This window comes from Eptesicus fuscus, chromosome 6, assembly GCF_027574615.1.
Source record: "Eptesicus fuscus isolate TK198812 chromosome 6, DD_ASM_mEF_20220401, whole genome shotgun sequence".
NCBI classification, from domain to species: domain Eukaryota; kingdom Metazoa; phylum Chordata; class Mammalia; order Chiroptera; family Vespertilionidae; genus Eptesicus; species Eptesicus fuscus.
The window spans coordinates 49,512,718-49,538,656 of NC_072478.1; the positions used below are offsets into that span (position 1 = coordinate 49,512,718).

General features: G+C 40.7%; 1 protein-coding gene across 1 annotated transcript in view; it reads left to right on the plus strand.

Moving 5' to 3' along the window:
- The window catches only part of DCHS2 (dachsous cadherin-related 2), a 196,831-nt gene that overhangs the window by 93,698 nt on the left and 77,194 nt on the right, over positions 1-25,939 (plus strand). The window contains exons 2-3 of the mRNA XM_028151980.2: positions 10,451-10,642; positions 23,620-23,851. Coding sequence (XP_028007781.2) covers positions 10,451-10,642; positions 23,620-23,851 — 424 coding nt within the window. The remainder of the gene's footprint in view (positions 1-10,450; positions 10,643-23,619; positions 23,852-25,939) is intronic.

Genomic DNA, 25,939 nt, shown 5'->3' on the forward strand with positions numbered 1-25,939 from the left:
ACAAACAGAGCTTGGTCAAAGAGAAGAAAATATTTCTATTAGAGCAGGGGGCTTTATCAAGTGTTCATGCCAGACTCTGCTGGACCAAATACCGTGCTGGTCTGTGGGACGTAACTGTGAAAAACAGAATTGGTCCCTGTGTGTGGGAGAAGACGAAAAGCCATTGTTTTAGGAGCTCTACACACATTATCTCATTTAAAACTCATAGTAGTCCCAAGAAGTAGCATGGAATTCAATCCTTGTCTTTTCACCAGTCTTATTACCCACTTTATCCTTGGTATAGAGCCCTGTTTTCTTCACCTTTCTCCAAATAGGCATATCCTTTTTTGGCCTTTGCCCAATTCTCCCTCTAGGAATGAATTGTAATTGGTCTAAATGAATAATAATGGTATAATTAGCCTTGCTGAATAATTGGTTAAGTCTGTGTGGGCCATGCAATTCTGAGACTTGAGAGAGAAACTGGTGGGAACCTCTGGCGGGGGAGGTTTCTTGCTCTAAAATATGGATGCAAGGCAAACATGTTCTCCTTCCTACCTCTAGATATTATCATTAGCAAGTGATGTATGTGATGTATGGCGATCAACAGCAAACTTGGTCCAAAGTGGGAACCAAGCCCAAGAAAACAAGCTGATGCACCAAGCATGTGGTAGGCAGTGGATGGAATGAGGTGCAAGGACCTAAAACCTCGATGGGATTGTTGAGTTGCTGAATGAATCAGTCCTGGAATTGCTTCTCCCTCAAACTTCTTGACAAGGGTAATAATAAATGCCCTTACTATTTAAGATGTTTCAGGTTTCAGTTACTTGCAACTGAAAGCATGCCCAGAGAGAGATTGTTACCTTTCTCAAAACTGAGGCACAGGGAAGGTAAGTCACAGGTCAAGCTCACTTAGGTGCAAAGAGGGAAAACCAGGTTTCAAAGCCAATCTGGCCTCTGAGAGGAGCCTTGTTCTTGGTCACCAGCTATGGTACCGCTGCACTGATCCCAGCATTTCACTTCTATGTAAGTGGAATAGTGCTGACTTAAGTACATCCCGTTTCAAAAATGAATTGTGTTGCACTGTATTAGCCTGGATTGGAGGAAGATATTGGTGGCCCTAAGTTCTTTCTCGACTCTAGCCCCTTCATTAATAACCGTTACGGAGTAGCAGGAGAGAAATATGAGTGGGTCTTCTACCTTTCTGTTCCTCACAATGCTTTTACCTGTGAGTACAAAAGAAAGTTATGGATGGATATATAAGCCATGTTTTTAACTGCATGATAAATCTTACTTAGATTGATTCTTAAATTATTGGGTATGGCTATATCTGAGATCAACAAATTATCCCACACATGCGCCATAACTAATTTTTATGCGTTTAATGAGTCCTATCATCCTGGGACTACAAACAAGACTAGCTTAATCATCTCTAATGCACCTTTATGGAGATACCACCAAACTATGGTGTATTTAAATCTGGGAGTCCCTGGACATGCTGTTGGGAGTGGTGAGGAGGTGCTTTGTACACTTCAGGGTGATGGAGAAGATCATTGTTCAAGTCAGAGTTAATGGTGGAATACTGGCTTGGCAGAACATTTCTGGGAATCTGGAAAGTTTAGACTGGCACATGCCATAATGAAAAACATTGCATGCTACAAAGTTTTTGCTTAAAAGTACCTTTTAGTCATAGCCAGCCTTTAGATGGCGTTCATGGCATTGGGATGTGGTAAACATTGTGAATATGCCCCCATGAGATCCAACAGCTAATTAAGTGAGGAGACACTGTTTGTTTTTTAAATAATCAGTTACTATCCTCAGCCTGTCTTTGTCTCACCTGTATAAGTATTAAACTGTGAGGTCAATTAGTTTTCCCCCAAACAAAAGCTTTCAAGCCCAATGTTGACTTGGAACATTGTGTGATGAGTTGAAAACCATGTGAGTGGGACTTGAGTCATCTGCAGAGAATCTAACTCACAAGAAGTTGGCTTTGCTTTTAATTCATTTTAGTTGCATGTTTTGAGTGATCTTTGGCCTCTCCTGGCCCAAAAATACCTCTTAAGTTTGCATTCCCTGGTCATTTATTATTCTTACAGCTGTTATACTTTACTTACTAGAGGCCTGATGCACGAGATTCGTGCCCTGGGAGGGGGGTGTCCCTCAGCCCTGCCTGTGCCCTCTTGCAGTCTGGGAGCCCTTGAGGGATGTCTGACTGCCTCAGAGGCTGGAGAGGCTCCCGCCACTGCCGCTGCGCTCACTAGCCATGAGCCTGGCTTCTGGCTGAGCAGTGCTCCCGCTGTGGGAGCGCACTGACTACAAGAGGGCAGCTCCTGCATTGCACATCTGCCCCCTGGTGGTCAGTGCGTGTCATAGGGACCGGTCGTTCCGCAGTTCAGTGGATTTGCATATTAGCCTTTTATTATAAAAGATAACTCCATTTCTGTAGGATATTTGTTAAGTAAATGTATTTTGTACTCTACTTAATTAAAAGACTAACAAAGCTGCTAACAAAATGACATGAAATTCAGAAAGATGAAAATAAAATTCAGGAAAATGGGACAGATGAAAGTGACATGATAGAGTAAGAGGGAGCCGGGAAGAATTTAGTCCATGGAAGTGGAGCGTGCAAGATCACGCACATGCATTCAAGCTGGTCCAATTACCCAGAGGGACAAGATTCCTGTAATCTCCGCATTAAGACATTCCTACTGCTCAGGAGAAGGTTGACTTTCCTGGAACTAAAGCCTGGGGGAATTGTTTTCCAGTAGGTCTTCCTAAAAGGGAACACTGAAATGTAGTAGGATTTACCCTAAAGAGTGTGCTCACATAAATATACAGTTCTGTAAAAGTGTTTGAACCGGGGGCAGGGAGACAAAACCGTGCAGCCCACACTTCCATTAGATCTACACGCACTGTCTTCTCTTTTCCCTCAGGAAAGAAAGCTGCTAAATGGAGTCTCAGTTTCCAAACCTTAACATTTGCCAACTATGATATGATGCCTTTGCAGGTGTGAAAACAGCAGTAAACTACGTTTTTGTAAGTCAGCGTCTGTATTGGAACTTACAGCCTTAAGTTATATTGTGGATGTAACCTCGGTTGGCCTACCCTCTATTTGTCTTCTTGTTAGAATTTTTCAACTCCCTTTTCCCTCTTGACTTTAGAGTGCAACTGTTTGTGTTTATATCTGAGAGCACACCATTCCACTGGAAAGACCTCTGGGCATAAATTTAAGGTAGCTCTTTGTTTTATAAAACATGTACTAGAGAAATACAACTACAAAGTAAAGATCACATGGTTCTAATTTATGGTATTCATTCACAAAGTAGACTGTGACACTTAAAATGAATTCTTTAAAAAATTCAACAATCAGCTCCCCTTTCTTTGAATCTGTGGGCTTTCAAGGTAACCTTTGTGGGTGGAATGGAGAGAAGGTAGCTCTTAAGATCACATAATATAGAAGAGATAGATAGATAGATAGATAGATAGATAGATAGATAGATAGATAATCAGGCTCAATAGAAAATACTATTTCCAATAACATATTTAAAAAGTAAAGTTTGCCATGAGTACATCCCAAGAGAGAACACCTGCTAGGAATTTGGGGTATATTCTGCAGATTTTATTTTCTCTGCAAATAATAACATTTATGTAACTCTACACAATAGTGTTCTCTCTTGAGTTAGGAAACTGGTCTAAAGGAAATAAACCTTACCTTTCGGCAGTCCCAAGAGTACCATGAGGCCCATCACCTTCATCTCCTGTCTTTCATGTTGAAGGACTACAGGTGTACAGGTGCTGGCAAGAATAATCATATCTGATTTTCTTCTGCTGTTGCATACACAGATGGAGCCACAAAACATGTAAAGTCACATTTTAAAAAGGTTATTTTATTTTATTTTTTTTTCAATTACAGTTTACATTCAGTATTATTCTATCCTAGAGACCCGGTGCACAAAATTTGTGCACGGGGGGGGAGGTGTCCCTCATCCCAGCCTGCACCCTCTCCAATCTGGGACCCCTTGAGGGCAGTCGGACATCCCTCTCACAATCCAGGACTGCTGGCTCCCAACTGCTCGCCTGCCTGCCTTCCTGATTGCTCCTAACCACTTCTGCCTGCCAGCCTGATCACCCCCTAACCATTCCCCTGCCAGCCTGATTGATGCCTAACTGCTCCCCTGCCAGCCTGATTGTGTCTAACTGCCCTCCCCTGCAGGCCTGGTCCCCCCCAGCTGCCCTCCCCTCCAGGCCTGGTCGCCCCCAACTTCCCTCCTCTGCCGGTCTTGTCACCCCTAACTGCCCTCCCCTGCAGGCTTGATTGCTCCCAACTGCCCTCCCTTGCAGGCCTGGTCCCTCACAACTGCCCTTCCCTTTTGGCCATCTTGTGGCGGCCATCTTGTGTCCTCATGGGGGCAGCCATCTTTGACCACATGGGGGCAGCTATCTTGTGTGTTGGAGTGATGGTCAATTTGCATATTACTCTTTTATTAGATAGGATTAGTTTCAGATGTACAGCATAGTGGTTAGACAGTCCTGTACTTTATAGGATGGCTCCCTCGCTGCTTCAAATACCCACCCGATCCCACACATGGTTATTACAATATTATTGACTATTTTCCTATGCTGCAATTTATATATCTGTTAATGTAAATAATACTAGTAAACAATTAAAAAGAGGCCTTGAAACTCATGCAGTTAGAATTTGTGAAACGAAGTCATAATTGTTTTTCAGTTGTATCTGGAAGTAAAAGATAATGTGGCTATATTTTAGGCTACTTTGTGTGTGTGTGTGTGTGTGTGTGTGTGTGTGTGTGTGTGTATGAATTATTACTTACCATATTAAGGTGAGTTGATTTTTTAATGTTAGTATTGAGTCAACTAGTTTACTTAAAATTGCTTCCAGAATTTTTGTCTATTCTCTTGACATAAGATTATTATAAGTATCAACAGCCTAATTCAGATCACTGAAATTAGTTAATAAATCAGTGAAAGATGATTTTTAAGTTCCAGTCAGTGGATCAAAGACTGGCAATCTAATTTATATATCATAAATATTAGTTAATTATTCTTTAATATCAGTATTTTACCTTTGAAGGAAGATTTGACCTAACACAGCGTCATGGGTGAAAAGCTCTGGATGAACACTTCATGGGCTGTGGGAGTGGTTGACTCTGTTCCTCCGACTTTAACTTCTTTGTTAGGTACATTGGAGTGTTTTGGATTCTAGTTCTGTTTGAGTGTGTGTTTGTGTGTGTTTAAATATAAGGTAAAAGGATCTTCATAAAAGAGTTATTGCATCTTGGCTACATAATTCTTTCTTATGGATGAATTATAATTCATTTAACAACTTTTATTGTTGGACATTTGGGTTCTTGAATAAATAATTCTACATTATGTATATGTATTTCATACAAATATCTGTCTACAGATACTCCAAGAAATATAATAATTAGGTAAAAGAGATGGAATATTTTTAGGTTTAGGAGAATGTTTACCATATGTATATGGTAAAAGCAAAGTTACTTTCCAGATAGGCTTTTAAAAATGATATACTTATATGCATAGCCAATGGACATGAACAATAAGGTGGTGAAGACCTGGCGGGGGAAGGGAGGGGAGTGATGGGGTGGATAAGGTCTGGGTAGAGAGAGGGAAAATGGGAGACATCTTAAACTGTTAACAATTTAAAAAAAGAAAAAATATGAGTACATATTTATTTTATCATTGCCATCACTTAAAATATTATTTTTATGGTTTCCAATTTGCTATTACTTTAATAGTTCCCAAATCACTATTAATTTAATGGTTGCCAATTATTTTAAGGGTTAAATATATTTATTCTTCTATGAATTGTTTGTTCATGTCATTTACCCATTTTTTTGTATTATGACATCAATATTTTTATTTTTAAAGGACTACTTTTATATTAAGGACATTAACTTTTTAATATATTTGTTGCAGATAATATACCTAATTTAAAACTTTAAGTATTTTTTGTATTTAGTAGAGTTTTACATTATGATATACTCATTGTATTGATATTTTTGTGTGATTTTTGTCCATCTGTTTTAGTTTAGAAATTCCTTTCCAATGTTAGAATCAGCCAAATATTGCTATGTATATTCTTTTTGTGTTAAATGATTTCATTAGTTATATTTAACATATTTGTATAGATCTTATTTTGGTGTGAGGTTAATATCAAACTTGATTTTTTTTCCCCATGTTCTTTGCCATCTTTCCCTAGCAACTTATGTGGATAAACCCACACTTCTCAGTGGTTTATGATGTTTTCTTTGTAAATATTTTTAAAAATTAGGTTTACCAGCATCTGTTTCAGGTCTTGTTTTCGTGTTCTACTGATCTGCCTGCCAATTCTATTTTTAGATCAGACTCTTTTAATTGTTTACTTTGTAAGACTACACAGGACAAGTTATCCCTTACTCCCACCTATTGGTCCCCTTTCACAAAATTTCCTTTGGTTGCTTTTTGTGGGGAGGGGGGAGAAATAGGTAGTAGAATTAGTTGTTTCTTAATCCCATTCTTTAATTAAGGCTATACAAACATGTTATCAGAACAGTAACTTTTTACTATAATTTGAGAATATATAATTAGTTTATTCATTTAACAGCTCTATCAGTTTCTCTGAAAATACATTTTAAAAGGTGAAAATGAAACACAGTTCTGTTACCAACCACTGAATAGTTTCACATGCCTTAATATAATTTTTTTTCTTTTGCTTGTTTTAGCATTTTGTATTTTATCTTATGATAGTATAGCTTGGTTAATAGGATTACATTTCAGGAATAAAAAGTTATTCCTCAATGAGTATTTGGTGGGTATTATGAAATATATTGTTCTTTTGTTATTGTTTTTATTTAGTTTTCATTTCTGAACTAGAGGCCTGGTGCACAAAATTTGTGCATGGGGCAGGGTGGGGGGAGGGTACCTCAGCCCGGCCTACACCCTCTCCAGTCCGGGCAGAATGGGGCCTAAACCAGCAGTTGGACATCCCTCTCTCAATCTGGTACCACTGGCTCCTAACTGCTCACCTGCCTGCCTGCCTGATCACCCCTAACCACTCTACCTGCTAGCCTGGTTGCCCCCTAATTGCCCCCCTACCGACCTGGTCACCCCCTGACTGCCCCCCCTACTGGCCTGGTCACCTCCTAACTGCCCCCCTGCTGGCCTGGTTGCCCCCAAACTGCTCCCCTGCCAGCCTGCCTGGTCTCCCCTAACCACTCTGCCTGCCTGCTTGATCACCCCTAAGTGCCCTCCCCTGCTGGCCTGGTCGCCCCCAACTGCCCTCCCCTGCAGGCCTGATCGCCCCCAACTCTCCTTCCTTGCAGGCCTGGTCCCCCCCAACTGCCCTCCCCAGCGGGCCTGGTCACCCCTAACTGCCCTCCTGCTGGCCATCTTGTGGTGGCCATCTTGTGTCCACATGGGGTGGCCATCTTTGACCACATGGGGGCAGCCATATTGTGTATTAGAGTGATGGTCAATTTGCATATTAGGATTTTATTATATAGGATCATAAACTAGACTCTACAATCCAGCAAGACTTGGAAGAGGATAAGGAAAATATGGAACACACACAAATGCAGTAAGAGCACAAAGCTTATAGGATATTGCAAGCAGGTAAGGATGAGGGGTGCTCTCCTGAGCTACAGAAGGAATGCTCTGATGGTTAAGATAAGATGCAAGTCAATTTGTTAGAGTTGTCCACAGTGGCAATGCCCACCACAGGCAATGTGTGTGGACTGAAAAGAGAAGTGGTCCAAAGACTGAGCTCCAGGGGGCTATTGTGTTCAGAGGCCAGGAAGAGAACTCAGCCAGTAAAGGAAATTTAGGGATAGGAAAAGAAAGAGAGTTAGAGTGTTGTGTCTGATGAGTAAGTTTTTCAATAAGAAGGAGATGACTAACTGTGTTAGAAGCTGCTGAATTGTATAAAAAATAAGAACTCAGCCTTGATGATTAGTCTTGGTAAGACATAGGTTGTTGGTGAAGTTGCCAAAATTGTGTTCAGAGAGTGGCGTACTTGCATATGGAGACCATTCGTTGTGGTCCCAATGCTGAATCCAACTTTTCACTGGAATATTTTAATCCTGTTTTAACTGTAAGATCAGTGCTTTGCCAAGTGCTTCAAATGTAAAAGTTATTTTGTGATTTCTTTTCCTTTTTTTTCTTTCTTTTTTTTGAAGTTTTATGTTTGGGTGTGTTGTGCCAATAACTGTTTCTTCAAACAAACTGTTATATGCTCATGGATATAGCATATAATTTTGGAAATTATAATAAGAAAAAAATTAAAGTGAGTTACTTAATTTCAAATTTAATCTAAAGTGCAGCCACTTTTCTCTAGGACTTTTTTTTTTGGGGGGGGGGGCAGGGGATCTCTGAGGCTTTTCTATAAACATCACTGAATTAAATGATGTGATTGATACTATATCACCCTATGACTTTGGGTTGGCTTTTGGGGTTGGGTGCTAATGTAATTGCTGGGCAAGTGACCTCCAACAGAGCTGCCCAGTTGTTGAAGAGAAGACCTTCCTAAATGGGGATAGGAGTATTCTGATGAGGGAAATGCAAATATAATTATTCCACTGGTGGAACATGCAAACATGCTTTCAAGAGACAGTGTTCTCAATCTGTCTCCTGTCTCCATGACACATTCATAGGGAGGAATCCTTACCTAGATGTAAAAGGAATATCTTTTATTTAATACTTAAGGAAATTATAAAGATTCTTTAAATTTAGGAAGCTAATGATGATGAGAGAGATATTTTGCATTTTTATAACATCTCCATTTAATTTGTTGAAGATCAGGCTAAGGGAGAACACTTCTGAGTCGGAATAATTTTAAAATTAAATCATCAAGGTAGACAGAGATTGAAATAAGGAACACGGGATGGCACCGAGAGTGCTGGAATGTGGCTCTTTGAGTAGATTCAGGGGTAAAACCTCTGGAACTCTAGGTACCTCTTTTAGCACCATAAGATTATGATGATAAGTGCTGATCAGACACTTCTCTGGTTTTTTTTATTTAAGCAACTATCTCAGAAGAAAGGATCCACTGAGCTTATCTACTAAACAATATTTCCTCTTGAAGATTTGGCAAAGCCATTTCTATTTTACTTAAATTGCCTACATTTTATGTCATCAATGGCTATTGGGAAATATAGACCTTAATGATGCCAAGTTAATTATAGGTGTTTAATACCAAATATTAGTAGGTGGACTATGTTGTTCTGGACTATTAGGTTAGTATTTTGGGGAAGTTGAGTAAAAACAGGGAGGAATACATTCTTTTTTATGATCCGGAAACTCAGAATCTGAATTACTAACATAAATTGACATCAGTACTCTTGTCCCACTTTTGACTCCTTATATTTTGCTTTGCCAAAAGTCCAGATGAGAAAAAAGTGGAAATAAGGAAACTTGTTTTATGTGAGCTAAATTACTTGTTAATATGTGCTATTAAAGGCTGAGAATGAGTTTTAGAATTTGAAAGTTCATTGTACTTATTATCTTCCAATCAAGCCAAAGTTATTGAGAATACCATATGGTTTTAAAAGATATATTTGGTGTCTTTGGGAACTGGAGGATACTAAATCATTAACAGCTGCCAGAATGGAACAGACCAAATGTACTTGGAATTTAGTCCTTTGTAGTGGGGAAGTTTGTGGGTTTCCTGGTTCAGCCCATCTGATGAGAAGAATAACTCACAAACATGTTAGCTAGTTGCACAGGATGAAATTTTGCCAGAGAATATGATAGATGAGAGTGAAGATAAATTTAAAAGACTGTGTCATTAGTTGACAAAAATTAAAGACAATTAAAGAGGGAAGTAATATTGCCAATTGTTAAGAGTTCCATCAGGTGCAGGGGTTCTCAACCTAGGAATTATTTATATTTGGGCCAGATAATTGTTTGTTGTGGGGTCTGTCCTGTGTATTGTAAGATGTTTAGCAACATGTCTAGCTTCAACCACTGGATGCCAGCAACATCCTCTCTCCAGATGTGACAATCAAAAATGTCTCCAGACATTGCCAAATGTCCTCATGAGGCAAGCTTGCCCCTGACTGAGAACCACTCGGCTAGACTACACAATAGCCCCAGAATCAAGTTGTTAGCATGTAGATGTTTTTAAAATCTCGAGATTGGGTAAGATCAGTTAGATGTAGTGAGAGGAATAAGGAGGCAAAAAGACCAAGGACTGAGCCCCAAGGAACTCAAACTTTCAGAGATTCCATGAAAGCATAGGAATGTGCAAAGGAGACTGAAAAGGAGAGATCACAAAGGGAGGAGGAGAGTGGGGAGAGTTGTCACAGAAGGTAAGAGGAGAGAACATTAAACTAAAGCCTACACTCGGTGAATAGCTGTGGGGGTTACTCGGTTGTGCAAATCATGGTAGTAATTCTTGACCAACTGAAAAGTGATGCTCGCATTTCTATTTCCTCACTGGCCAACTCCTGTCTCATAGGTAAAAGCATCTGATGCGGATGCAGGACTCTATGGCTTGGTCGAATATTCTCTTTATGACGGATTTCAAAGCTACGAAGCACCTCGAGCCTTCCAGATTGACCCACATGATGGGAAGATCTGTGTTTCTCAAGATATTGACAGGGAAAGGGACCCAGCCACCTATGATCTCTTGGTGAAAGCAAGAGATGGGGTAAGTCTTTGTGTATGAAATTTTAAACAGACTCAAAAATGAACCACTATGTATACATTACAGAGTACCAAGGATTGTCAATGGCCAATACTGTTTCATAAATCACTACTTCTTTCCCTTTGCTAGAGAATTTCAAATCAAACACCAGACATTATATTATTTCATCCATAAATAGTTTAATAATATCTCTAACAGGTAAGGATTTAAAAAAACATAACTATAACAAATTAACATTAATTAATTAATATCTAATATGTATTCCATTAAATTTTTTTGGAGTATCCAAAAATGTCTTTTAATAGTTTGCTTACTTGAATCAAGATTCAAATAAGTTCACAATTTAATTTCATCAGGATCTTCCTTAAGTTTCAATCTATGATAGTTAGCTTCCCACCCCCTTACCTTTTCTCTTAGGATATTTATTTTTTTGGAAGAAATCAGGTCATTTGCCCTTTAAATTTTCTACATTCTGAACATGGCTGATTCTATCCCTGGGATTCATTTACAATGTTCTTTTATCATATTTCCTACAACTGCCATTTAGAGCCAGAGGTGATGTTGTGAGCTTTTTATTGCATCAGCAGACACACATCATTATTTCATTACAGGTAATGACATGGTGATTTTTGAATTCTGTTATTCTTTTGCATTTATTTTCTGGAATCTTCAACTAAAAATAAAGTACTCTCATTAACTAGTTGATTACCCTGCAATATAATTCATACAGTAAAGGCAAATTATACTTGATTATTTCTCTTTATTTTATCAACTTTTAGAATATTGAGTTGGTGCATTTGCAATCTCCAAAGAATACTAATGATGTTTTTTTTTAGTTTTATTATGAAGTCTTGGATTTTAATATATTTGATCTGTTTCATACATTGCCAACCTTATCCTTTCTGATGTCCATATTGACCCATCAGTGAAGGAAACTTCAAATTGGCTCATATGTCTTTTTTTTTTTTTTTTGCAAACTTTTAAATTGACTTTTTTTTTTAAAAAAAAGCAGATAAGTGTGTAAATCATAAGTACATCTTATACGATTTTTACAAAATGACAACATGCATGGAAGCAGACAAAGAAACATTACCAGTGCCCTGGAAGCCCCTCTCTTGACTTCTTGCTGTAACTATCCCTTCCACCCTCGTACCCTTTAAGAATAATCATTATTGACTCCTAATACCAAACATTATTTGCCTATTTTTAAACTTTCAGTGAATGGACTCATACAGTATGTGTTTTTGTTGCTTTTGCTCAACATCATTTGTAAGAATCATTCATGCTATTGTGTGCAGCAATAGTTCATTCATCCTCATTGGATTATAGTATTCTTTTCTGTGAATTCACAATAATATTTATCTATTCTATAATTGAACATAACTTCATGAACTATCTCATACATGTTATTTGGTGAATAAACATAAGCATTTATACTGAGTATATATTTAGGCATGGAATTGTTAGACCATAAGAAAGCCAAACAACTTTTCAAAAGGATTGTACCATTTATACTCTCATCAGTAAAGTACGAGAATTTCATTTGCTCCACATTGTCCCAAACATGTTACTTTTTAAAAATGCTATGCATTTAGATGTTATTTATTTATTTATTTTTTAGTATATTGTTATTGATTTCAGAGAGGAAGGGAGGGAGAGAGAGAGAATCATTGATCGGCTGTCTCCTGCAGACCCCTATTGGGAATTAAGCCTGCAACCCGGGCATGTGCCCTTGATCGGAATTAAACCTGGGATCCTCAGTCAGCAGGCCGAGGCTCTAGCCACTGAGCCAAATCATCTAGGGCCATTTGTTATTTATTCTCTTTTTAATTATAGCAATGCAGGTACCTATGTAGTGGTATAGCACATTGGGGACTTTGCATTACCTTGAAGAATGATAAATAGAGTACATTTTCAAATGTTACTGGCTATTTGTTTAGCTTGTTTTGTGAAGTGTCTATTCAATTCTTTACCCATTTTTTATTGTACTATTGGTTTCTTATTGTTTATTTATTAATTCTTTATATTTTTGGCATTCAGGTTCTTTCTTGGATATATTTGTTGCATATATCTTCTCCCATTCTGTGGCTTGTCTTTCACTCCCTTATTGGTGTCTTTTGAGGAACAGAAGCTTTTAATTCTAATAAAGCTCAGCTTATCTATATGTTTCCTTTTACAACTGTCCTTTAAAGAAATATTTGCTTATCTTAGGTACAGAAGAGTATTCTCTTTTGTTTTCTTCCAGAAACTTTATTGTTTTACCTTTTACATTTATTTTTTTCAATACAGTGGGAGGGAAGTTTATTTTTTCCAGTATGGGTATTCAGTTGACCCAGCGTCCTTTGCTAAAATGATCATTCTTTCCTCACTGCACTGCAGTATCACTTTTGTCATGAATCATGTGACTGTGTATGTGTGTGTCTATTTTTCACTTACTTGTCTAACTTTGTACTAGCGCCATACTCTTTTAATTTTATTAATCTTTATAATAGGTCATGATTCATGTATTCTTTTAGCTTTGTTCTTCATTTTCAAGATTGCCTGGGCTATTCCTGACCATTTACACTTCTACATACATTTTAGAAACAGCTTGTCTAATTTCCATTACATTGCAGCAAAGATAGCCTATTATACACACCGTTTTGTACTTTTTCTTTTCACTAAGTCTATTTTGGAGATTTTCTTTGTTACTGACTATTCCCTTATGTAGTTGGGTACTGCTAACACCTTTCTGGTCTAATCCTTGTCTTTTGAAATTAATGAGAGAATCTGCCTACTTAAGATATAAGTCAATGAGGAAAAATGAGTGTGAATATATTTATTACAAGTAAACATGTATAAACTAACATGAAAGTAATGAGTAAAATTACTGTGAGCTATTACTATATTCAGTAAAATTACTATGACCTATTTGGTTAGATTTTATCAACCCCTGACTATGTGATTGCAGGAATCCTTGAGTCTATGTAAGAAAACATGTAGTAAAGAAAAATAGGAGTAAACAGAGGAGTTTAGGTTAATTCAAGTCTCTGTGATTGTTTAAAACTCAACATATGCGCACACAAATATTTACCCAAAGCTTCAGAAATATATTCTCAATAGATTTTAAGACAATTATAAAAGGCCATCCTAGGATTGAATAGCCAGCTTAATTCCAATACTATAGTAGTCGAACATCTGTTTCTAATTAGTTGGTTTCAGATGACTTTGTAAAAGTGTGCCTATTTATCTTAATAGAAATAAGATAATTTGATGCCAGAAAATTTTTTACTGATAAAAAAAAGCAGTGCACTAATTAGGATTATTGGCAGAGGAATAAAAAAATCAACCCAGATATTTAATTTAAACCTCCTTTCTTCTTTCTGTTTTTATATTGAACCTACTCTGCAGACTTACTCTATGGAAAGGCCTGCCTTTCCTCAGTTTGCCAGTCTCTATGGCAACATTCAAGTACATCTTTAACCACAAAGCTTTCCCAGCTTGAACAAAGGGGATGCATTTTCCCCCCAGCCAAAAGGTATTTTCTTTTCTAGATAACTAAGAAAGTGTTTACAGTCTGTGTAGCAGCTTCTGATAGCTTTTAGAAATCAAACAAGAAACATTCTACAGGGTGGTGATTGCTATGGTCTGAATGTTTGTGATGCTCCAAATTCATATGTTGATGGTCTTAGAAGGTAGGGCCTTTGGAAGGTCACCAGGGTGGAGCCCTCTTGAATGGCATTAGTGCTCTAATAAGAGACCCCACAGAACTCCTTAGCCTCTTCCCTCATCTAACGGCACAGCCGGAAGTTGGCAGTCTCTGGGCCATGCTGGCACCTTGACCTTAGACTTCTAGCTTTCAGAACTGTGAGAAATAAACTTCTGTCGTGTATTAATCTCCCAGTTTATGGTATTTTGTTAAAGCAGTCTGAATGAACAATGATGTATATGAATCATAATATTCTTGTGTAAAAACTCCTTGTTTTGTAGAAAGAAAATCCTCCAACAAAGCACAACATAGTCTAGATCAGTGGTCGGCAAACTCATTAGTCAACAGAGCCAAATATCAACAGTACAACGATTGAAATTTCTTTTGAGAGCCAAATTTTTTAAACTTAAACTTCTTCTAACACCACTTCTTCAAAATAGACTCGCCCAGGCCGTGGTATTTTGTGGAAGAGCCACACTCAAGGGGCCAAAGAGCCGCATGTGGCTCGCGAGCCGTAGTTTGCCGACCATGGGTCTAAATTATTAGAACAGAGACATCCTTCCTGCAGATACTTCATATTCAAGATGTCATCCTCCTGATAGGTGATTCATCATAAGCCCAGCCCTGGCACAGATGGGAACTGGTCTGCACCCTGCCAGGTTTAACGTAGGTTTTATTATTATTTAGGCATGAGTAAGGAGCCAATTGCTATATTTACAACAATTTTTTATATTCACAGATCCCCAGAGGAGGCACCAAGGGAGGGAGTGTGTGTACACAAGGGAAACCTGGGGTCAGGAGGCAGAGGGAGAGAGGAAGCACTTCAGGTAGGGGTTTCCAAGGGAAGAAAGGGGAGAGGCAGAATAGGCAGGCTTATGATTGGCCAGTTTGAATAGGTTCAGTGGAATGTTGGGCATAGAAGCTGCCTCTAGTTATCTGGTACTTGACTGTGGAGTGATTAGGGTAGGTGCATTGTGTCCTGGAGTGTGAAATCCCCATAAAGGCTGTGGTTGAGGTGTGGGCTCTGGATTGGTTGGTTTGCATTTGAAAAACATGTTCACCTGATCCTGGTCAGTTCTTCCAGGATCAGAAGGTCCCAGATGTCAAAGTACCAAGTTACAGAAAATAGAATACATGACCAATACACTGCTCTGGTGCAGAGTCCCCTTGAAGAGGAAGGCAAAGGGCTCACCAGAACTTCTGGTAGAAGTAAGACTATGCAAAGGAAGCTCTTTGCAGCTGCCTTGTTTCACTCCAATTTATTGGAAATAACACCCAGTAATACTGAGGGAATTCACTACTCAATGGGTAACTGTTGGCCCAGGGTAGCATCATAAATCATCAAAGAAAGCTTTTCGCATAGCATTGGTTACTTTCAGTAACTTCTTTTTTGTGTCAAGCCCCATGTGGTCCCATACAAGCTTCATTCAATTCTGCTCAGTCCTGGGCAGATAGTCCTCATACCCCTCTTCAGGTGCCACCAACATGCACTCTTCTTCTTCCCCACTTCCCTCTCTGGTGTCATCATCTTTCTCATATTCATTTCCTCATTTTGCATCTTCTATCTCCTCTCCATTCTTTTTCAAGTTTACCTCCTCCAGATGCTCTTGAGTGTTTGGATCCATCTCCACCACCGTCTTCCACTCTTTCATCAAGTCATCGAGGTGAACTGCTTCAATCATACTCCCGCAAACATAAAGCAGCTCGTGTTTCATGGCCAGTACAGAACTGGAGTGAGAGCTAGGCCCTATTAGAGGGCCACTGGCTTGTCAGAATCACCTTCCTCTTCCTGGTGACTGGGGCAGAGGGTACATGTTCAACGGTGATCAGAGTTGCATCCTCTGTGGCCACCACTTTGACTGCCTCTAAGAGCTCTAAGGTGCCAGCTTCCCCACATTCCTGCTCGTCATCACCTTCAGGCTGCACTTCTTTTGGCCTCACCTATATTTTCTCTTTTCTGACCTAGGTCCCCTTAGCTGGCCCACAAACCAGCAGTTCTTTGCGGTGTCCTAGAATACAGGTCATTAAAGAAGTTGTCCTCCAGGCTTTTTTTCTCTTACTCACCACAGACACCCCTGAGGAGCAGTGACTGATGGTTCCAGGCCATAGCCACTGAAATGCCAGAGGTTGAGTATGCTCTGTGCCCCATGATGTAATCTGAGTCCACACCCATTTGCCTTTCTTTCCTTCCTCGGTCTTGAGTGAGAACATATCTGAATGCAGGGTGAGTTTGTCCGCCTTAGCTGACTGTTTCCAGTAGCCTCCATAGATGATTATGCTCCCCTGGGGAGTGGTGGGCATTTGGCAGCCCAGTCTGGGTGTTGTCCCAGTTCCTCATGGGGACAGCTTGCTCCACATGAACGTGTCCAGGTTGATGGCATACATGTCATTGTAGGGATGTAATCCCTTATACACTCATGGAAATACCAAAGTAATTAGCTGTGTCTTCCAGGCTACCATCCAATACCCACAATGACCTAAAGAATCCCCTATTGATTTGACTTACTCCTAGGTTTTGGTCACCAAATGCAGGGCACTTTAAAGATCCGTGTAATAAGGAGGATCAATTCATCTGTCTCAGTCAGCGTGGATGAAGATGGGAACACGGTGTTTCTACAGTCTGTCTTGTTAGCATCTAGTGTCTGGAAATGGGCTATCAGAGCTTCAAGGCCTCCTCCTTCTGCAGTGTTTGGACACCTTCTTCTCCATTTTGGTGGCCTTCTTCTCCTTCTTGCCCATCCTGTGGGTCCAGGGAGGTGCAGGGAGGTCAAGGAGAGAGTTACACATGCAGCCCACCTGCAAACAGGTTCTCCTGAGGGCATGCCTGGCCATGCATTTCATAAAGGAAGGGAGAGAGATAGAAACATCAATGATGAGAGAGAATGATTGATCAACTGCCCCCTACATGCCCCTACTGGGGATCAAGTCTGCAACCCAGGCATGTGCCCTAACTGGGAATTAAACAGAGACCTCCTGGTTCATAGGTCAATGCTCAACCACTGAGCCACATGGCTGGGCTGGCCATGCATTTCTAAAGACAAATTTTAGAAGAGTTGTCCCTATCCCTTCAAATAAGGTTTTTAACAACTTTCTAACCTTCACCTTGTTTGGACCTAAAACTGCCTTCAATGTTTGTATTAAAATGTATGAGAGCAAGCAACATAAGACTGTGTGTGTGTGTGTGTGTGTGTGTGTGTGTGTGTGTGTGTGTGTGTATGGTCCGATGTGCAGTGTTTATTCTGTTGTCTGCATATTTATACATTTCTTCTGTGATGAACCATGTATTTCTACAAGGTGAAGTCTGCATCTGTCATGATTGTTGTGTGCAATATCTACCAGCAGCATATGTCCCTAATCAGAAAGGTTAGCAAAGATGAATATGACAATGTTGACAATGACTGGATAGGCTGTCCTTTAAATACAATCTAGACTGGGTCAGAAGACTAAATTAACTCAGACAGATATTTTAGGTTCAAGATAGTGAATTCTAGGCCAGAGTAAATTTATTTAAAACAATGAACTATACTTTGACAAAAGACTTTTAACTTTACAGAATTGCCTTGAGAGTTTGTGGTTTTTCCTCTGATCCTTTCTCTTCCTAACGCATGTCTTGAAAGCTCTTTGGAAGAAAATTGCTGAGAACCCATTTGCTGGTGGTTACTAAGATATTTATCTGTCAAAAGAAGAATTTTTTCTTATAAAATACCTAGCTGTTCTGGGCTTCTTTTCTATTTATTCTTGTGATGACTGTCAATATTTTTAAAAATTCAATCACTCCTCCTATTTTACTGGTATCACTTCTGAAATAACCTATTTTTTGCTGCTACTGTTGCTGCTATTTATCTCACTCGTAGAAGCCATGAGGATGTTTTAAAATCATACAATGGAAACAAATAATTGGATTACATTGGAATCAAGAGGGTTTTCACAATAAAGACCTATAATTTAATTATTCCATGATTTACCTAATTCCTGTTTCCTTTCCCCATTTATTTTCATTAAGTGAATGTCTCCTTTTTGTTATATATGTCTATTAACATTCTATTTCTATTTTCTGTGACATCCTGAATTCTGTAGCTGAAATATGTGTCTGAGATAAAGCTATTTCGTCTCTATCTCACTATTCCAGGCTTAGGGCAGGGATGGGGCAAACTAGCAATATAGAAAGTAAATTGATTTAGCCCTTCACCATTACATGCATTCATGATAAAAGTTGGCTATTATTTGTGCTACATGGTTTGTGTGTAAAGCAGATAGATCTTTAAAATAAAAGCAAACTTGCTAAATAAGAAGGCACATTCATTATTTTCTTTTTACTGCAACTTTATTGAGATATAATCCTATATAATGAAAGGTTAATATGCAAATTGTCCCCTCAACCTGGAGTTCAACCAGAGGGCAGGGCCAGCTGGCTGACCACCCGCAGCCCCTCCCCCTGGCCGGCCCAGCCTGATCGTCCTGATTGGGGTGGGCCGGCCAGACCCTACCTGTACACGAATTCATGCACTGGGCCTTTAGTTAATAAATAATATTGTATGTATTTAAGGTATTCAGCTTGATGTTTTGATTATACATATGCATTGTGAAATGATTACCACAATCAAGAAATTAACATATATATCAGCTCACATACTGAGTGATGAAATTCCTCAAGATCTCAGCAAATTTGAGTTTATTATTATTAACTACTAGAAGCCTGGTGCATGAAAAATTCATGCACTGGAGGGGGGGGTCCCTCAGCCCAGCCTGCCCCCCCTCACAGTCCAGGAGCCCTCAGGGGCAGGAGGCAACCCAGCGATCAGGGGAAGGCGACGCCTCCATCACACCTCTGCTGCTGCCACGGCTGGCAGCGCAAGCCTCAGCAGGCCCTGGTTACCTGAGCCTCAGGCATCCCTGGGCAGCTGAGCAGCTGCCATTCGAGGCTTGCCTGCACCTCAGGCATCGGCTGGGCAGCCGCCGTCCAAGGCTTGCCTGTGCCTCGGGCCGGCCCTGGGAAGCTGGGGGGCTGAGGGGACTAGGGGACTCTGGAGGCAGGCGCACAGAGTGGCCGGACCCACCTGGGGGTGGGCCTGGCTGTGCTGTGTGCCTGCCGCCCTGGTGGGGCTGAGGGGACTGGGCACCGCCATCTTGTGACTGTGGGCGCCCCCATCTTTGAGGGCATGGCAATCAATTAGCATATTCCCTCCTTATTGGCTGTGGTGCTGCCATTTTGTGAGGGTGTGATGGTCAATTTGCATATTCCTTCTTTATTAGATAGGATAATCACTACGCTGTCCATCAGGCTTCCATAACTTATTCATTCTGCCTAACTGAAATTTAGGTCACAATTATTTTAATTTTAACAGATTATGTTATCTCACTTTCCAAAACATATTCAAGTGCTTATTGCTATCTTACATTTCATTGATCCCCACCCCCACCCCAGTTTAAGGAATAAGCCTTTGCCCAGTTGCTCAATTATTTTTTAGCTAAATTGTCTGAACTATGTCTCAAGTTGATTGTTTATAATTCTCTAATATACTATCAGAACCAATCCACAGTGTCTTCAATATCACTTTACCTCATTCTTATTTCTGAAGTTTAAGCCTGCTATCCATCCATTATCCTCCATATTCTTATCTTCATCCTTCTTTTTTTCATCCTTTAAATTGAATTAATCTCCTACCTACCTTCTTTATCCTCCCAAGCTCTCCTACTATGGCCTCTGGAACTCATAGCCCATCATTTAGCCAACTCCCTATAAAATCAGCCTGGTCTATGACTACTCCTTTATCTTCTTGCCCTGATTCAAACAGTTCTTCCCTTAGGATACCAATGCTTCTCTGACTCTTACAGAGAAACTGACACACTGCTAAATCAGAAGCTGGGAGTGAGGTGTCCAGGTGGATGCACTCCCTGTTGCCCATTGCAGCATCCCGATCACTTTGACTACTTTCTCCATCAAAAACCAATTCACACCCGGCCAGTGTGGCTCCCTGGTTATGATTAGACTAGAGGCCCTTTGCAGGAAGATTCCTGCAAGAATAGGGCTTCCTGAGGCCAGAGCAAAGCAGAGAAGGAAGTAAAGCTGCCTCACTCCCTCCCTTCTCCACTGCCTCACTCCCTTCCTTCTCTGCTGCCTGGCTCCCTCCCGTCTCTGCTGCCTCGCTCCCTCCCTTCTCCACTGCCTCGCTCCCTCCCTTTTCTGCTGCTTCCCTCCCTTCTGCAGCGCTTGGCTTCCTTCTACACTGTCTTCAGTCTTTGCTCTGCACCTGTGTATGCAAATTAACCTCCATCTTTGTTGGATTAATTTGCATATCCACTCCTGATTGGCTGGTGGGTGTAGTGGAGGGGCGGTCAATTTGCATGTTTCTCTTTTATTAGTGTAGATTCCCAGTCAGGGCACATGCCCAGGTTGAGGGCTTGATCCCCAGTAGGGGGAGTGCAGGAGGCAGCTGATCAATGATTCTCCCTCATCATTGATGTTTCTTTTAAAAAAATATATTTTATTGATTTTTTACAGAGAGGAAGGGAGAGAGATAGAGAGTTAGAAACATTGATGAGAAAGAAACATTGATCAGCTGCCTCCCGCACACCCCCTACTGGGGATGTGCCCACAACCAAGGTACACGCCCTTGACCAGAGTCGAACCTGGGACCTTTCAGTCCACAGGCTGATGCTCTATCCACTGAGCCAAACTGGTTAGGGCTCATCATTGATGTTTCTATCTCTCTCTCTCACTCTTCCTACCTCTCTGAAATCAATAAAAATTATATTTTGTAAAAAACAATTCACATTTGAAATTCCTATTTCAGACTATACCATGGACACTGTTGTTGCCATCATATTCTCAACATCCTTGTCACTCTGGACCTTTACACCATACTCACAGTCTTCCTCTCCACCATTGTTCCCTCTCAAACACTTCAATGTCCACTGATTGAACAACCCCAAGCCAGTCTGCAGTGCCCTCTTATTTCACTCCACCTGGGTACCTAGTGGTCATTTAGGTTTGCTGAAGATAGATAGCCAACCTGCATCTTGAGCGTACAGGCTAGATAGAACTTCCATTGTTTTTTTTTTTTTTTGTTTTTAAATTTCTTTATTGATTAAGGTGTCACATATTTGTCCTCATCCCCCCATTCCCATCCCACACCCCTCCCCACGGATGCCCCCACCCCCCTGTTGTCCTTAACCATTGGTTAGGCTCGTATGCATGCACACAAGTCCTTTGGTTGATCTCTCCCCCTACCTCCACCCTCCCCTACCCTCCCTCTGAGGCCTGACAGTCCAATCGATGCCTCCTTGTTTCTGGATCTGTTCTTGTTCATTAGTCTATGTTGTTCATCATTTCCCCTAGATGAGTGAGATCATGTGTTACTAGAAATATACTTATAAGAACCGAATGTGAGACGAGCAATAATAGTTATGCTGACAGGCAAATGAATCAGTCTGTAGTGAGTTTCTTTCTGGACCAACAGTTATTTTGAGACACAATTTCAATGTCCACCAGTTCCTTATGTGTACATGTCGGCACTGACTTTTCAGCTCCGGATGGTGGACAAATGGTGGTAATGCAGGTCCGACTCCCTCTGGTTTGGTCTCGCCTGGACCCAGGGGCGCAGCCTCACCCGGACTCAGGGGCGCGCGGCCTCACCCGGACCTGGGACCCAGCATCACCTGGGCCCCGGGGCGCGTGGCCTCACCCAGACCCAGGTGCACATGGCCTCACCCGGGCCCGGGAACCAGCCTCACCCGGATCCGGGGGCGTGCGGCCTCACCTGGGCCCGGGACCCAGCCTCACCCAGACGCAGGGGAGTGTGGCCTCTCCCAGACCCGGGGGCGCGCGGCCTCACCCAGGCCCGGGACCCAGTCTCACCCGGACCCAGTGGTGCGTGGCCTCTCCCGGACCCAGGGGCGCGGCCTCACCCAGACCCAGGTGCGCGCGGCCTCACCCGGACCCGGGATCTAGCCTCACCCACCATTGTTTGTATTAATTTGTTGCTGGCATGGCCCTGGCACTGTAATTCAACTTAGAACAAGGAAAATCACATTTTTTATTTATTTTATTTATTGAACTTAGAGAGAGAAGAAAGGAGGGGGTAAGAGAGAAGAGAAGAGTGGAGAGAGAGGAACATTTGTTGTTCCACTTGTTTATGCATTCACTGGTTGATTCTTCTATGTTCCCTGACTGGGGATCGAACCCCCAACCTTAGTATATCAAGATGATGCTCTAGCAAACTGAGCTAACTGGCTAGGGCTAAAGATGTATTTCTTAACTTAGTTTTAGTCCCCAAAGTCTGAGATATATGGGATCTCAGAGCCTGAGAGTCACTTTCAGATCCATCCTTAATGTCATCCCAAACAATACTCTTTCTGGCCCTCCTGGCCCTCACATGAGCTTCCTGCAGACCTGCACTGTAGCAGTCCTCCTTTCCTATGCTGCCAAAACTTCTTTCCCACTGCCTTTCCTCCTCAGTGCTTCTCTGCCATAGAAAAAGAAAAAAAAAATGAAGAGAAAGAGAGCAAGAGAAGGGGGAGGCTGAGTGAGTGAGAAAACCCAGGCTGTGACTTACCAAGGATTTTTGTCAAAGATGAAAGTATCAAAATGTGCCAGATACAAATGGTGCTTTAAAGTAGGAACATATGTTTCACTTTAGAAAAGTGAAAACTACAGAGGATTATTTTCTTCTATTGTAGTCTCTCCCCTTCTTCTTGTTTTGAGATGAAGGGGACACAAAATAAGCAGTATCAGATCCACTTCTCGCTATTTTATGTAGTATATTACTATTCTAAAATTTGAAAAATTCAGAATTCTGAAACAGATCTGGCCCCAAATATTTAGGATTACTACCTTCACTGCTACCATTGCCTTCAGACTTGATTCTAAATAGCCTCCCAAGTGGTTTCCCTCCTTCCTCCCTTGCTGGCCTTCAGTCTGTTCTTAATACTGCAGCCAGAGTCCCAGTGAAAATCCAAGTCAATTCAAGCAACTTCTCTGTTCAGAACCCTCCAGTGGGTCAGAGCCATGGTTCTTTCAGGGGCTCACAGAATCCTCCACGATCTGTCCCTGCCTTTCTGTTCCCTGAACAGGCCTGGGATGAACACTGCACTCCTGCCTCAGGGCCTGTGCACTCGCTCTTTCCTTTTTCTGTTATGCTTTTCCTCCAGATGACCGAAGTCTAGCTCCCTCATATAGGTCCGTCTATAATTCAAATGGCACCTTCTTAATGAAGTTTTCACTGATGATTTTTTTCTAAAATTGTGCCCTCCACCAATGATCCGTTTTTAATGGCTTCTCATTCCTCAACAGGGTGGACTAAGCGCTCAAGCTTTTGTTCGTGTGGATGTGGAGGACGTGAATGATAATGAACCTGTGTTTAACCCGCCCACCTATGTGCTGAGCATTAGTGGCCAGACCCAGCCGGGAACTGAGATCATCAATGTTCTTGCCACTGACAGGGATTCTGGGATATATGGAACAGTGGCTTATGAGCTCATCCCCAGTGACCTGTCCTCCCTTTTTACCATCGACTCTACCACAGGTATGTGATCCTGGAACAGTTTGCCTCTGAAATCAACTTCTTCTGTGAAATAGCCAGAAAATGAATGAGAGTGATTTCTTTTATTAGCAGGGATGTTGCAAGACTCATGTCACCTGTCAAATGGCAGCAAGGTGTATTGAAATAAGCAAGGGCTTGTAGTTTGGTTATACTTGGATCTCAGTCCGAGCTTATGATTTTCATTGGCCCTACTCTCCTTACCTTAAAAAAAGTAGTGCTAATAATCCCTATGTTGCAAAGTTTTTGTGAGAATTAAAGGCAATAATTTAGGAGAAACAACTAGCCAATATGTTTCTTTCTCATATGCCATTTAAGGATGACTTGCATGATTTCAGGGAGCTAATCATATTAGTGCAAAGAGCCTTATACCGACATCCTTTTCTAACACTAGGTCTCATATTTCCTTAATCTCTTTGCTTAGTTTCCTTGTTTTTTTAAAGTAATACCTAAAGCTCCTTTTAGTTCTCTAATATGACAATTGTGCTTCTGCCAAAGATGTCCAATGAGCAAACTGAGTGTTTTAGAAACAGTCATTATTTAAGTTGTCACCCTTCCCTTCCTATTGCATTCTTATTAACAAAATAATGTTTGAAATAATTATTACTAGAAAACATAAAATTACAAGTCTATTACAGTATAATACTTTTGAGATATTAGAGATATTCTGTTCTAAAATGAGGCTGCAAAAAAGAAAATATTTTTTTCTTAAAAAAATTTTAAATTGTTTTATTTTGTAGTAAGAACACGTAACATGAGATCTGCCCGCTTAACAAATTTTTAGGTGCACAATCCTTTATTGTCGCCTGTAGGTACAGTGTTGCACAGCAGATCTCTAGAATTTATTCCTAAACTTAATTGAAACTTTGTTCCCACTGTTTAGCAATTTCCCATTTCTTACTCCCTGTTGTTTCCTGGCAACTACCATTCTACTCTTTGATTTTAGGAGTTTGACTGTTTCAGATACCTCATATAAGTGGGATAGGCATTTGTCCTTCTGTTACTAGCTTATTTCACTTCAGATAATGTCCTACAAGTTCCTCCATGATGGCACTTCCTTCTTTTTAAAAGCTAACTAATATTCCATTGTGTGTACATATCATGTTTTGTTTATTCATCCACTGATAGACATTTAGGTTGTTTCCACAGCTTGACTATTGTGAACAGGCTTCAGTGAACATGGGAGTGCAGCTAACGCTTTGCGATTACGTTTCTTCTTAAAGCCCCTGATCTGAGGATGGGCAGAATGAGTATCTATTGTGATGGTGATGATAATGTCAGATGCCCTGGTAGGCATGCTCTGTACATTGTCCTATTGGATCTTTACAACACTCTTTGCAGCAACCATATTCATTAGCAACAAATAGTAATTTACACGGGACATCTAATCTGCCAAGTTAGTTTGCCTTCTCACCCAGCCCCAGGTAGAGAGCCACTGCTTCTTGCCAGGAAAGTGTACTTCATCTGGAGTGTGTGGCTGCTGGGGGATTCGCTGTTTACAATGACAGTCTTTATAAGGCAGAACTTTCCTTGCTCAAAATAACACACTGATGTGGCCCCTTTGACATTTAAAAGATCAGAAGAACATACTGTTTTAGGATATTGGTCTGCTTATCTTGGCTTTCTCAAAATTCCTCTAAACTGAGGACCTTAACTGCCTGTCAAAACGCCAGGCCCTCTAGGACAATAGCATTGCCAAATTATATAGGTCAGCCAGTAATCAGAGTACAGCATCAAAAAGCATTCAGCAGATTGTTTTTAGAAGACAACACACTCATCATCTAGTTTCCCCTGGAAGATCTCGAAGAAGGAGCTGTACAGTATCCCATTTTTAGAAGAGATCTCTGTTGTGCTGGCTTCAGTCAGCCACAGGCTCCCATTCCTGGCACCGAGTACAAGACAAATGCCATTGTTAATCACGGAGAGCACTTTATGTGAGTCATCTAGGGAGGTATCATGGTTTTGCTTTGTTTTTTTTTTAAAAGGAAAACCAGTTTTGTAATGGACATGGCTTTGGGTTATTGTTGGCCGGTGCCTATATTATTTTCATGTCAGTGCATTTAAGTTGAAGAC